Source organism: Mya arenaria, chromosome 13 (assembly GCF_026914265.1).
Source record: "Mya arenaria isolate MELC-2E11 chromosome 13, ASM2691426v1".
Classification (NCBI taxonomy): Eukaryota; Metazoa; Mollusca; class Bivalvia; order Myida; family Myidae; genus Mya; species Mya arenaria.
In genome coordinates, this window is record NC_069134.1 from 48,399,516 (window position 1) to 48,414,636 (window position 15,121).

Sequence of the window (15,121 nt, forward strand, 5' to 3'; positions counted from 1 at the left end):
TCCTCAAAGTAATTAAAAATCTTGATATTGTTCAAATATTTGGTACATCTTGATACTTGAGTAGGCTTGAATAATGGGGATAATCTAAACTTAATATGTTTTCACAGAAAAATTAATTCTCAACTCAAATTAGTTTCAAGAGCTGGTAATAAAGCCGTATAATAACACAAATCCAGATGACAGATTCTCCTCGAATACTGATATTGGTGCTATTCTCATTATTTTGCCCTTGAGCGTAACGTAAAATTGAAAAAAAGTAAAGAGGCTTGATGTTGCCATGGTATCATTGAAACAAGAATTTATCTGACTTGCATGTATGATGGTAGCTGTGATATGAATAAAAGCAGGCTGTTAATCTCTGGTGTAATTTGATGTAAATCTTTGTATAGAGGCAACTATCTGATGACGCTCTGGGGTGTCTGTTATTTCTTAGTGTTTTAAGTATGGAAACACATTAGAACCTCTCAGCTGTCTGCATTCAAATGTGACGTCTTCAATATTTATTTATGGAACTTGAGAGTGCCGTAATCTTGGAAAGTTGAAGACAACTATTGTGTTCATTAAGCATAACTACACTAGTTACTGCCTCTTTATTGTTTCTTAGCAAATTAATGTGTGTGTTTTTTGTTCTGTACTTTTTTACATAAAAGATCTAAAATGTTCTCAAGTGTATTGCTTAACATAATGTGTTCAAGGAACTTAATTCAAAATAAATAATTTAAGCTGAATAGCAGTTACGGTATTTATGTTATGTCTGGTTCAGTTCAGGGTTCGAATTTAGACTCGCATACTCGCAAAATGCGAGCGGCATTTGCAAATTGCGAGTGACTTTTATTCAAGCTCGCAAAATTTTCCGAGTGGTTTTTTTCTTGACCACAAAATGTTAAAAGGAAAGTAGAATAAACATTAACTTTGCTACAAAGTCGAGTGTAAACAACCTATAAGTGGCATGTTTACACTACCAGTTAAGAGACAACAATATGGAGTCATGCTCTAGTAAGTTTTCAAAAATAGAACAAATACGGAAAAGGCCGAGTTTTATCTCGAATCTTTCCGGGGATGCTCAGAGGCGTGCATAATACAAAGTGAAAACAAATGAGTTGACATGACGTAATCACCTAGCTCAATGATTGGCTAAATTTAGTGCTTTCGCGCACTATACGTAAAACCCCATCAACCTTTGAATATATCCACTCAACTGTCAAAGTGAACAAACTTCCGATATATTTTATAGTCCAAAGCATCCACGCTACATTTACTGTTGCTTTTATTTATTCAAAATTTATACTGTTATTGTTTTTAATACTTAAAGACTTAATCAGTTAATGAAATCTGTTGTGAATGGGAATTTCCCGATGGCGAGGGTAAATATACCCCCTCAAAGTAAACAATGTCAAATTATTAGACAGCTTTGTTATCAAAAAGTGGCAAGCATCCGATGAGTCATCTGTACCCCCCGCCCCCCCCCCCCCCCCCCCCCCCCCCCCCATAGAATAAGCCAACTACAATTTATAGTAGTCGAGTCACTCAAGATGGATCCTTTTAATATTCATAATATGTCTTAGTTGTAAATATCTACTTTAATTAGTCAATATTATAAGGGAATAAAAAAATAATAAAAAATTGCAAGTTGATTTTTCATTTTGCGAGTTGCCTCAAAAAGCACTCGCAAAATTTTGCGAGTGCTCCTCAAAGTTAAATTCGCATCCTGCAGTTGTGTCTGTTGTTCTTCGCTTTAGTGTGTCTAGTGTTTGGTTTAATTCCAAATAATCATTGGAAACAATGTTTTGTAAACATCATATTAAAGTACAATATACTTGCAAGCACTTTTTTTTTCAATCCAAACCATGTGCCCCGTCTTGTGGTCTACAGTGTAACATTGGTGGATTTGTTATACATACAAATAGTGACGTCAAGATTCTGGCTTGCTGCCTCAATTACTGGATTTGGCGGCTGTCCCACAATGGATGACATTTAAAAGTTTGTTTATATAAGCTCTAAATTTACCAGTCACTGTCAGCATTGAAGAAACAATTAAAAATATAAAACTCAATCATGAAGTCCATCTATCATCCCTTTTTCCAGGTAGTCACCCCTCGAAAGTACTCTTTTTGGGACCAAAAATATTTCCCAGCTAGAAATCAAGATGGATACATGAATTGAGTAAAATAATCTGAGTACTGCATAACAAGCATACATCCTCCATTCCAGGTACTCGCCTCTAGAGAGTTCCCTGCTGGGAACCAGCACCATCCTCCCGTCAACCACTCCCACCACGAGTAGCACCATCTCCGGAGCCGGCTGGTGTATCTTTGTGTACAACCTTGCACCCGAGACTGAGGAGAATGTCCTCTGGCAGCTCTTTGGGCCATTTGGAGCAGTTCAGAGCGTGAAAGTCATCCGCGACTTCCAGACACAGAAGTGCAAAGGATTCGGATTCGTCACCATGAGCAACTACGACGAAGCACTCATGGCCATACAGAGCTTGAACGGCTTTGCGCTTGGGAATAGGGTGTTGCAAGTCTCCTTCAAGACAAATAAAATGAAATTGATGTAAAGTTGGGACATCCTGAGATTGCTTGAATAATGTTCTAGTCAGTTGTTGTCAGGATATATTTTGTTGCTATGGAAACATGAATATGGCCAGACTAAGGGGTTTGTCTAGTCATTTTTTTATCGTTAAAAGCAGTCGAGTTACAAAGTGAGGGATGCTATTTTGTTTTACTAGGAGGGGATTATTATCTTTATGAATCTCAGATTGATGTGCAATAGATGTAAATCTCCTCTCTCTGCATGTTTGCGTTTCTATAGCAGCAGATGTTGGCAGGCTTAATAAAGTTGAAATCCATTGATGTGCTGTTTTAAAGATACACTGTTAAATATAAGTTATTATGACCAGGCTTATGAACATTGGTCTTAAATGCTTCTAAAAATGTACAATCTGGTCTTACAGAGCTTTTATCAGGCTAAGGTATTTTGTATGTATATTTTTGCACCACTGTTGAATTGCTCAGAACTGGCAGTCGTACACTGCAGTTTTTCAAATTTTTTCTGACTGATTATTCAATTCTGTGATTTAATGAATTGTTAATTATATACAGCTTGAAAAGCTAACAAATCAGGTTAAAACATGGTTATTTATGAGTATATGGCATTCAGATTGAATGGTTTATTTCTGTTGAGTAAATTTTTTTATACGCCAATTAAAGGGAATAATGTACAGAGAAAGTAAAAGCAAGGACAGTTAAAATCATGTTACATAAAAAAAAAAAAAGTATGTAATTTCCAAGCTAATTGTGTATCAATTATTTTTTTTTACAATAATGCAATTTGATAAATGAATGAAACAGTGTTATAATGTAATTATAATTAGGTGTGTCACTGTCCTTATGAAATTAAATGATTTCATACTTGGAATATACAAAGGGGCTTTAAGCTTGTATAATTTTAGAAGCAAAACAGAACCACATTTCTATAAAATATTGTTATTGTTGATTTTTAAAACCAAATTGTTGATAAAGTAAATGCACCAAGTGAATTTTTTTGTAATATTTGGTGTGATTTTTATGGTTTCTGAAACCGTGAGGAAAATTGTAATTGCTGGAAACTATTTATTAATAGTAAAACCCAGATCGGCTGGTTAGGTTTCTGTTCATCCTATTTATTTATAAGTAAACTTTATTTGAGAGTGATTATAATGAATTATGTATGATTTTGTGACTACAATATTTGTTTCTTTATTATTACTTCTGGGTTTTGTGAGTAACTTATTCAATGGTAGTTTTAGTTAATTGTATGTTTTAGAAGTAACAAAGTATATTTCCCTTTTCTTATTATTTAAAGAGTTGTGGTGTAACCATGGTAGCGAGTGATTCTGGAATATATTGCCATGATTTAATTCATCATATCTTTTGATTGTGACCTCTATTGCAATGGTTTCGTTAAAACCCCAAACATATCGATGGAACCAACAACATTTCACATATATTAACTGATGATTTGTGGATTTCTTTGCCATTTATTTTTACAATGTTTTTATTGATCCTGTATTATGGTTGTTTCATTAATTTATTTTATTGATGCAACATGGTTGGCTTTCAAATTTGCTCGGTGAAAGTTTTAGTGTTTTTACTTCAAAATGGCTAGTTATTTAAACCATTTTTAGATCATTAAAACCGTTCAAATTTATTTTGCTCATTTAAAGGGTGTGAACTGTTCTTAGCATAGAATTTTAAAGATACAAAACCATGACTTTTTTCACACCAAATAATCTGTCTCGCAGTTTTATTGTGTTCAATCTTATTTTGTTTGTTTTATCTTATTTTCATCATATCGTGGTGTGACGCTTTATGTGTTGTGGATACTTGATTTTAGCTTTAATTTTATGTGTATTTGAGAGTGTGTTTGTTCACTGTGTAATTGAGTTCAAGCATATTTTCAATCATAACTTTAGTTGTCTGCATTTTCGGTACAGCTATTACAATAGGTGTTCTTTCAGTTTCTTTTCTGTGAAATTGTGTTCATCTTTGGTTAACATTTTGCATGACATTTTTCAGTTGAAAGCCAGGAAAATGCACAAATCATCTCAATATAAATGGTTTTCTTAAACAAAGTTTGACAGAAGGTTTTTTTGTTGACCAGATTTAAAGGGCAAATTTGATACATACAAGCTAGGCACCACAATTCTAAACTCCGCTCATATGTTTCATTCCCATTTTGTTGAATGTAGTACAGTGATTATTTATCGCCATAAACAAGTGCTTGGGTGTATATTTATTTACATTTAAGGCAATTAGCAATAAATGGACTGTAATTCTTATATTCTGTTAAGGCTGATAAGGGTTATTTTAAATTTAATTCTCAATACGTAAGTTGCAAGAAGAGATAATCATCTAATTTATGATCAGTTAATTTCAAAGAGCCAGCGCATAAGATACTGGTTACAAGCATAAATTTGAAAGGACATTGACAGACAGTGATCGAAAGTGACAAATGCTGCTGAACTTATACTTTGAATTTTCTCAAATATCTCGACTAGTTTTAGAAGCATTTTGCTCGTATGTTTGTATAACTTTGATGTGCAGCATCCATTATTTTTGGCAAGTAAGTTCTTCCAAAGTCAGTTTTTGATATTGACAAATTTAGATTGTTAAATGTCTTCTGGGTTGTTCCAGTGTGATTTAATTTCACATTAAATGTGGCTGTTTTTCGTGTTACGGTCAGTGTTTTCTGTAGGAAATAACAATTTCTGCTTTCGTATGCAGATGAATTTAGTCGATGTAAAATTGTTTTACATAAATGATCTAATTTATACACTCATCTCATGAATACTGGAAACATTCCGTAAGCTGAGTCTGCAAGTAAAACTGAATGACCAAAAGTGATGACGTCAGGTGCAGGAAAATACTGTCTAGATGCATCAAAAGCGCTTGCTCTAATGCTACATAAATGCAAAAAAAAATGTATTTCAAATATGTTCAATTGTCATCTTGCATCTAAACAGTATTTATTTCTGGACGGAATGAATTGGATGTATATATTCTTTCAGATGTTGATATTCAGTTAAAACTTACAGGAAATTTCAAGATGATTTTATAGCCTGCTTTCTGTAATTTTAACTGTTGTATGAGATCCGCTTTTGTAGGAAACTTTTCAATAATTTCTTAAATAGAGTCCCATTTAATTGATCTTTTTACATGGTATATGTTGGGTATATTTTACACTGTACATTTTTCTAAGGTTTTTTAATACCATAATTATGCAATTTTTACACAGCATCGTTAACATAGCCATGTTATCTTTATAACTTTATAGAGTATTATTCACTTGGGAAAGGATCTATATTTGATGTGTAGAATTCCTTTGATTATGTAATTCATCTATTAATTCCACCTTCTGTAATGTTAATTTCAATTAAGTTGATTAACCAATTGCGTGCTATTTTCCCCGAGTCTGTATGATGTGTGTTTTAACTCTATCAGGGTTTGTTACATTGTTGTGATATACGCAATTTCAGTTTTTAAAGATCCTTTCTCAAGTGAAACAGATCAGAAGTGACCAAACTCTTGAAAAAAATCAATCAATGTTTTAACATTTCATAGTGAAATTTAAACATTTGAAACACTACCTAATTAAACCATTTGATAATTGAATTTTTGGAGTATGGTCACTTAACAGTCATGTGAACTATGTAACAAAGAAAATGGTCCAGTAAATTTCAATTCATTCTCATCATTTTGTACACCAGAAAACACTTGACCAGCGTGGCATTGAGGGTTATGTATTCCAGCCCACATTAATCAGGGGATTGTCCATTTTTCCAAAGAGAAATAGGCTCTAAATATGGCTCATGCAATTTGTAAGCTATGGAGATATTAATTGTTCGATTTTTCCCTTTATAACATTTCTGTTGAGAGGGCGCCCTTTCTTGATGTAAATTGAGGGCTTTAATTCATTCTATCTCTAAATTTTCTCAGAAAACATTACTCTTGGTTATGAGGTATGAAAAACCATACAAGTCAAGTCTATTCTGATGTAGGCTTCCCATCCAATCATTTTCATTCATTTCCATGGAAATGGCATTTTTCATACCGGTCTTCTTCCATAAATGTTTTAGAGCAATAATTTATTAATGTTCATATCAGGATAGTAAAAGTGTATAAAGGCAACCAAGGTTATGATTGGAATGTAGACCGCATTATCACTATGACATGGTTTGAGTGTTTGAGGTAGATCTGGATGTTACCTGCCTGTAGAGAGTATATAGCTTGAGCTCCTATGGTCCATGCAGTTTTAGATGCAAATTGTGTGGAGATTGGTTGCATGGACATTCCTTTTGGGAATGAATAACATTGCTACTGAATACACGATCAGGCGCTTTAAGAATATTTGCATCTCAAATTTGCATTGATTATTTATAGGAGCATCAGTACAAGGCTTGGAATAAATTGCTAGGCTGTAGGGAGAAGTTCCAATATTTGTTTGTGAACTCTTGGAAATGTATGTTTGGCTATCCTGATGTATCTCTGAAGTGTTGTCTGATAAAAAATGTTCAAATTAAGATCGTGCACGTTCAAATTTAAGCAATATATATGTTACATATGTTTGTGTTTGTGAAATTTTTATTCTAGTTTTTCAATGATTGGTCATGAAGTTTTCATTGTATCCTGTTTATCCAATTATGTATCTTACTTTTGTCAGTTAATTGTTCATGTTCTTGTTTCAATTTTACTCTTTTCATTATAATTAATGATAATCTTTTAAGATATCATTCCTTACTGGACATGGTCTGAATTATATGTACCATCTGTGGGATGAAAAGACAATAAATGAACTGAATACAACTTCGCAATGGAAATGTTAAAAGATTATTGAAAGAGAAATTATTGGTTTAATATTGCCAAAATGCTTTGTATGCCATAATAATATTACGGTGTCTCCTGAGATGCCGAAAATGTCTAAATATTTGTCAAGGGTTAAAGACTGTGTCCATTGATTGACTTTGTTACCAGTTTTTGCTTTAGTGTGCTTTCCGCTTGATTGTTTGTACTCTATTAGCCTACCTCTCATAGTAACTGTAAAAAGAATAGTGAATAACCTCATAACTCATTCTGCACTGGACTGCCGTGATGCTCAACAGTTATTTACTCCAGTTAAGGATAATCCTTACAAAACCACGTTTTTTATTTTTCATTGTTCGAGACATTGATAGTTTTTCTTATCTGTAACCATAGATAAAAGAGAACATCTTGAGAATTTATAACTTAAATGATAAAACGACCCTTTGCAGATTGAGTTGTAACCAGTTCACGCCAAGTGTAAAATCGCATCAACTCAAATGCAGTTATATTGCTTGGTATTCTTGCAGAAGGGGGCATTATGAAATGTTCTTTACTTATGAATTAGCTAGTTTTACACTTTCCAGTATCATGATTCAATTTGTTAAAATTTTAAGTAAAGAATTTAGTTAATGTGGATTTTATTGTATTCTTTCCAGTGTTGGTATCTTTTGTAAGATATGATTAAAAAATATGTTCATTTTATCAGGAAAAATGTTAATAGTGCCCTGGGCTTTAAGAACTTGAGAAACATGTTTGGAAGGTCTGTTGCAGGACATATATCAGTTTGTTTTACTCATTTGTAACCTTGACAATGGTGTTTAAATACTTTTTATTGGTTAATTTATGTGCACGGAAAAGGTTGAGGTAACCTCAATGTTCATAAAGCCCAGTTCACACTGACCTCTCAGCCCCTAAACCATTTAAGCTCAAAACTCTCATGTGAAACAATTCTTCAGCTGGACATTGTAATACTTACATAGTTCTCAAATTGTGTATTGCGTCTTGTATTTTTTACATGTGAAAACGTTTAATAAAAATATATAATAAACTCTCGTTGTCTTGCCGATAAAAATGCCTTGTCAAAATAGGGTTAACTCTTGAGTCTATCTCATGTTTGCCACCTGAACGCCCCGACCTCTGTCCAAGTGGTATGGTGACACTAGACGTCCCTACCCTTCCATGTCAATGTGGTACATTATATGGTGACACTAGACGTCCCTACCCCTCCAATGTCCATGTGGTACATTGTATGGTGACACTGGACGTCCCTACCCCTCCAATGTCAATGTGGTACATTGTACGGTGACACTAGCGTTCCCACCCCTCTCCAAAGATCAATGGTAGAGCGAAACTAGATGACCCCACCCCTCTCCAAATATCAGTGGTAGAGCGAAACTACATGACTCCAACCCTCTCCAAAGATCAATGGTATAGCGAAACTAGATGACCCCAACCCTCTCCAAAGATCAATGGTATAGCGAAACTAGATGACCCCAACCCTCTCCAAAGATCAATGGTATAGCGAAACTAGATGACCCCAACCCTCTCCATAGATCAATGGTATAGCAAAACTAGATGACCCCAACCCTCTCCAAAGATCAATGGTATAGCAAAACTAGATGACCCCAACCCTCTCCAAAGATCAATGGTATAGCAAAACTAGATGACCCCAACCCTCTCCAAAGATCAATGGTATAGCAAAACTAGATGACCCCAACCCTCTCCAAAGATCAATGGTATAGCAAAACTAGATGACCCCACCCCTCTCCAATGATCAATGGTATAGCAAAACTAGATGACCCCAACCCTCTCCAATGATCAATGGTATAGCAAAACTAGATGACCCCACCCCTCTCCAAAGATCAATGGTATAGCAAAACTAGATGACCCCAACCCTCTCCAATGATCAATGGTATAGCAAAACTAGATGACCCCACCCCTCTCCAAAGATCAATGGTATAGCAAAACTAGATGACCCCAACCCTCTCCAATGATCAATGGTATAGCAAAACTAGATGACCCCAACCCTCTCCAATGATCAATGGTATAGCAAAACTAGATGACCCCAACCCTCTCCAAAGATCAATGGTATAGCAAAACTAGATGACCCCAACCCTCTCCAATGATCAATGGTATAGCAAAACTAGATGACCCCAACCCTCTCCAATGATCAATGGTATAGCAAAACTAGATGACCCCACCCCTCTCCAAAGATCAATGGTATAGCAAAACTAGATGACCCCAACCCTCTCCAATGATCAATGGTATAGCAAAACTAGATGACCCCACCCCTCTCCAAATATCAGTGGTAGAGCGAAACTACATGACCCCAACCCTCTCCAAAGATCAATGGTATAGCAAAACTAGATGACCCCACCCCTCTCCAAATATCAGTGGTAGACCGAAACTACATGACCCCAACCCTCTCCAAAGATCAATGGTATAGCGAAACTAGATGACCCCACCCCTCTCCAAATATCAGTGGTAGAGCGAAACTAGATGACCCCACCCCTCTCCAAAGACCCAAGTTATTGGTGAACGGACATCAACGCGATACTGCATCCTCACCGCATAGCCGCTACAAGTGCCTATGGGTTTAAACCTTGCCGTCTGAAGTAGCCGACACCTGTCATGCTTCCAACATATCTTGTCGCTCTTGTAATGTCAAGGCTGTGCTATCATGGCTAATTACGAATTGACGGGGAAAAACATATCTATATTCCAATATTTTTTAATGTTATAGCAAACCTTTCAAATGCTTATATCATTCAGCATTTTTACCACCAATGCTCTGCTTGTTATAGTATAAGGAAGATCTGCAGTGTCGAGTTTCACTTGAGACTGTTCGTAAACATATGGCTCCTGGTTTAAGAACCATTCTCTCGAGTAGACATTCGCTCCAAAATTTCAACATGATTTTTTTTATCTAGTCTAATGTAACATATGAGTGTATGCGTTCATGCGTATGTGTGTGTGTGTGGTATTAGGTCAGACCAGGTAACACCAAGAGAACAGTGTTAATATTGATACTGAAGCACTTCTATGTCTTCGTGAAGAAACACTTTGTATGCAAAGGGAAGAAACTGCCACATGGATCTTATGTCCGACAGTCACCAGTGTCCATTTCCAAAATACTACATGTGCTGTATTGAAAGCCGCAAAATGGCACCATGCGCGTTTTGAGATCCATGTCTGTTGTCATGGTTCCAAAAACAAGATGGCCGTCTGATAAATGTAAGCTGGAACAGGACTTGCTAGAGCTAAGCACTTGAGTTATTAAAACCATGCTTCATCCCATCTATAATGGTGCATCACCTATTAACTTATTATAAAGCGTTCATAAAGGCTTGCTTTTATTTGAAAAACATATGATTCCCTACATGGTCATATATTTTCAAACTCTACTACAATAAAAACAAACATTTCATACTTTCATATGCGAACAGGACTGGCACACATCAAAAGTTCTCCGTTCCTGCTTGGAGTTCATTGGCAACATACATGCAATACCTTCATGTAAGGGTTAGTCTCTTGTATGGCCCTGAAATATTGTGCAATCTTGTTTTGGAAGTGCAACACTAGGCCAAGTCGAGCTGTTACGGCGGATAAATGTGTTAATTCCATAGTAGCTTAGACATTGTAAGATGTCTCGGACCATCTGTTGATTTAATCCGACCCATTCATGCGATGGCTGTGTTGCGTGTTGAATTATGGAAGTTATCCTAATATTTATCATACATTTGTTGCATTACATACAATATTTCATTAATGAACATTAAAATGGCCATACCTGGTTTGTACATACCCTGATACTGGTGCCATAAAATAGGTGTAGGTCTACTTTGGTTCCGTAAAATAGACGAAGGACGTTGGTTTAATGGTAGCACACCCCCCCCCCCCCCCAATGTTCCCTTTCCCTGTGTACCTAATATTCCTTCATTTTTTACTCAAATCATGCGTTGCAAATAAAATTAAACTATTTTGGTGTCTGCGTTCTAAAAATGTCAACTTTTCAGTTTCTGTCAACCCCGTAACCTATATTCCGCGTATCATATGGGGGTCAGCCTTTTCCGGTTCGTCCCCTTGATTCCATTTAGTCAGAATAACTACTATAAAGTTAAAAAATGTTGTCTGAAATTTCATTTTTTTATGTACCGAGAAAAGAATGATTTCCAAAGATGTATTAAGTATATGTAGTCAAACCCTGTTTTGTCGAACTCTCAGGGACCGGCCAAACTACGTCGAGTCTGGGGAAATTCGAGCCTAGCGGGAATTATTACATTCATTAAAAAGAAATTGGTTCTTTACACCCTGTTGAGTCAACGAGAACATCGAGCTAAACGAGTTCGAGCCAACGGAGTTCGACTAAAGATGGCTGACAAGATGGCAGCCAAAACAATAAAATAAACAAATGTTTAAAATATGCGTTTCAGTTACTCCAAAGAAAACTGAAATAAAGTTGATTTGGCTTCAAATGGTTCGCAACAACGCGACTTGCTTTGAAGAAATAAATATATTGTACTCAAAACGGCTTTTAACCGTGCATGTGACTTCTATATTAAGACAAATGATGACCGGTTTCATTGCTCCATTATGAGAATATTGTCAAAAATAAGGTATACCATGCCTGGTAACACCATTGATCTGAAAGTATTTCTTGGGGTCTTAAGCAATGTAACATAATTTTGACTAATATTTCGTTATTTAGAAAACGACACACCGCATTAAGTAAGTTTTTAAAATCAATTATTGCCTTTAAATTCAGCGTTAACCAAAACACTTCAAAAGTAAACTAATATGTTATAGAATTTCAAGCCCAAAAAAGCTTAACAATATGGCCGATAGAACAATGGAAACAGAGCCTCAAATGGCTGGGCTAATTACCAATCAATGCTAACGAGAGACTTGTGCATGTTTATTAGAAATAAAACAAATGTAGTTGACTTTCCTGAAACACAAGACGCAGTCTGATGTAATTATTTCTGGTAACAAATTGAACATTTACGATTGACATTAAGAACGCATTATATTAATATTACATTTTTTGAAATGCGTTTCATATAGTTAAGAATATAAAAAAGAAGCAAAAAACACATTATTATTAAAAAGTAACATCAATGATTCATGATTATCATTCGCTAAGTAAAGGTGCAAAGGGTAAAGAGTAAGACACACGCTGGACCTAAAAGTGTGACTTTGTGCTGGAACAAGGGATGTAGGGCGAGACCCACACTCTTGACCTAGAAGTGTGACATTGAGCTGGCACAAGGGAAGTAGCGCACGACTCACACCCTGGACCTAGAAGTGTCACATTGAGCTGACACAAGGGGTGTAGGGCACAACTCACACCCTGGACATAGTAGAGTCACATTGAGCTGACACAAGGGGTGTAGGGCTCGACTCAGACCCTGGACCTAATAGTATCACATTGAGCTGACACAAGGGGTGTAGGGCACAACTCACATCCTGGACTTAGTAGAGTCACATTGAGCTGACACAAGGGGTGTAGGGCTCGACTCACACCCTGGATCTAATAGTATCACATTGAGCTGGTAAAAGGGGTGTAGAATAAAACAAACACGCTGGACCTAGAAGTGTGACATCGAGCTGGCACAAGGGGTGTAGTGCATGACAGACACCATGTAACTAGTAGTGTGACATTGAGCTGACACATGGGGTGTAGAATAAAACAAACACGCTAGACGTAGAAGTGTGACATTGAGCTGGCACAAGGGGTGTAGGGCATGACACACACACCATGTAACTAGTAGTGTGACATTGAGCTGACACATGGGGTGTAGAATAAAACAAACACGCTGGACCTAGAAGTGTGACATTGAGCTGGCACAAGGGGTGTAGGGCATGACACACACCATGTAACTAATAGTGTGCCATTGTGATGGAGCAAGGGGTGTAGGACAAGACACACACACTGGACTTAGTAGTGTGACATTGAGCTGGCACAAGAGGTGTAGTATAAAACAAACATGCTGGACGTAGAAGTGTGACATTGAGCTGGCACAAGGGGTGTAGTGCATTACAGACACCATGTCACAAGTAGTGTGACATTGAGGTGACACATGGGGTGTAGAATAGAACAAACACGCTGCACCTAGAAGTGTGACACTGAGCTGGCACAAGGGGTGTAGGGCATGACACACATTATGTTACTAGTAGTGTGCCATTGAGATGGAGCAAGGGGTGTATAGCAAGACACACACACTGGACTTAGTAGTGTGACATTTCGTTGGCACAAGAGGTGTAAAATAAAACAAACACCCTGGATTTAGTAGTGTGACATTGAGCTGACACAAGAGGTGTAGAATAAAACAAACAACCAGGGCCTAGAAGTGAGTCATTGAGCTGGCAAAAGGGGTGTAGGGCACGACTCACACCCTGGACCTAGTAGTGTGACATTGAGCTGACACAACGGGTGTAGGATAAAACAAACACGCTGGACCTAGAAGTGTGACATTGAGCTGGCACAAGGGGAGTAGGGCACGACTCACACCCTGGACCTAGAAGTGTGACATTGAGCTTGCACAAGAGTTGTAGGGCACGACTCACACCCTGGACCTAGTAGTGTGACATTGAGGTGACACAAGGGTTGTAGAATAAAACAAACATGCAGAAGCTTGTGTGAGATTGAGATGGAACAAGGGATGTAGGGCACGACTCAGACCCTGAACCTAGAAGTGTGACATTGAGCATGCACAAGGGGCATAGGGTACGAATCACACCCATGACCTAGAAGTGTGACATTGAGCTGACACAATAGTTGTAGGGCACGACTCATACCCTGGACCCAGTAGTTTGACATTGAACTGACACAAGAGGTGTAGGGCACAACTCACACCCTGGACCTAGAAGTGTGACATTGAGCTTGCACAAGAGGTGTAGGGCACGACTCACACCCTGGACCTAGAAGTGTGGCATTGAGCTGGCACAAGGGGTGTAGGGCACGACTCACACCCTGGACGTAGTAGTGTGACATTGCGATGACACAAGGAGTGTAGGATTAAACAAACACGATGGACCTAGAAGTGTGATATTGAGCTGACACAAGGGGTGTAGGGCACGACTCACACCCTGGACCTAGAAGTGTGACATTGAGCTGACACAAGAGTTGTAGGGCATTACTCACACCCTGGACCTAGTAGTGTCACATTGCGGTGACACAAGGTGTGAAGGATAAAACAAACACACTGCACCGAGAAGTGTTACATTGAGCTGGCACAAGAGTTGTAAGGCATGACTCACACCCTGGACCTAGTAGTGTCACATTGTGCTGACACAAGGGGTGTAGTATAAAAAAACACGCTGCACCTAGAAGTGTGACATTGAGCTGGCACAACGGGTGTAGGAAAAAACAAACAAGCTGGACCTAGAAGTGTTACATGGAGCTGGCACCAGGGGTGTAGTGCATGACAGACACCATGTAACTAGTAGTGTGACATTGAGCGGACACATGGGGTGTAGGGCACGACTCACACCCTGGACCTAGTAGTGTGACATTTAGCTGACACAAGAGGTGTAGGTCACGACAGACACCTTGGACCTAGTAGTGTCACATTGAGCTGGAACACCGAGTGTAGGAAAAAACAAACATGCTGGACCTAGAAGTGTTACATGGAGCTGGCACAAGGGGTGTAGTGCATGACAGACACCATGTAACTAGTAGTGTGACATTGAGCTGACACATGGGGTGTAGGGCACGACTCACACCCTGGACCTAGTAGTGTGACATTTAGCTGACACAAGAGGTGTAGGTCACGACTTAC

The 15,121-nt window shown here is 37.7% G+C and overlaps 1 protein-coding gene across 10 annotated transcripts in view; it reads left to right on the plus strand.

Annotated features, from left to right (window-relative positions):
- The window catches only part of LOC128212978 (ELAV-like protein 3), a 28,535-nt gene extending 20,147 nt beyond the window's left edge, over positions 1-8,388 (plus strand). For all 10 annotated transcript variants that reach the window (XM_052918413.1, XM_052918419.1, XM_052918414.1 and 7 more), the window contains one exon: positions 2,212-8,388. In XM_052918413.1, the coding sequence (XP_052774373.1) occupies positions 2,212-2,557 (346 nt within the window). In that variant the 3' untranslated portion in view covers positions 2,558-8,388. The remainder of the gene's footprint in view (positions 1-2,211) is intronic.
- The last annotated feature ends 6,733 nt before the right edge of the window (positions 8,389-15,121 follow it).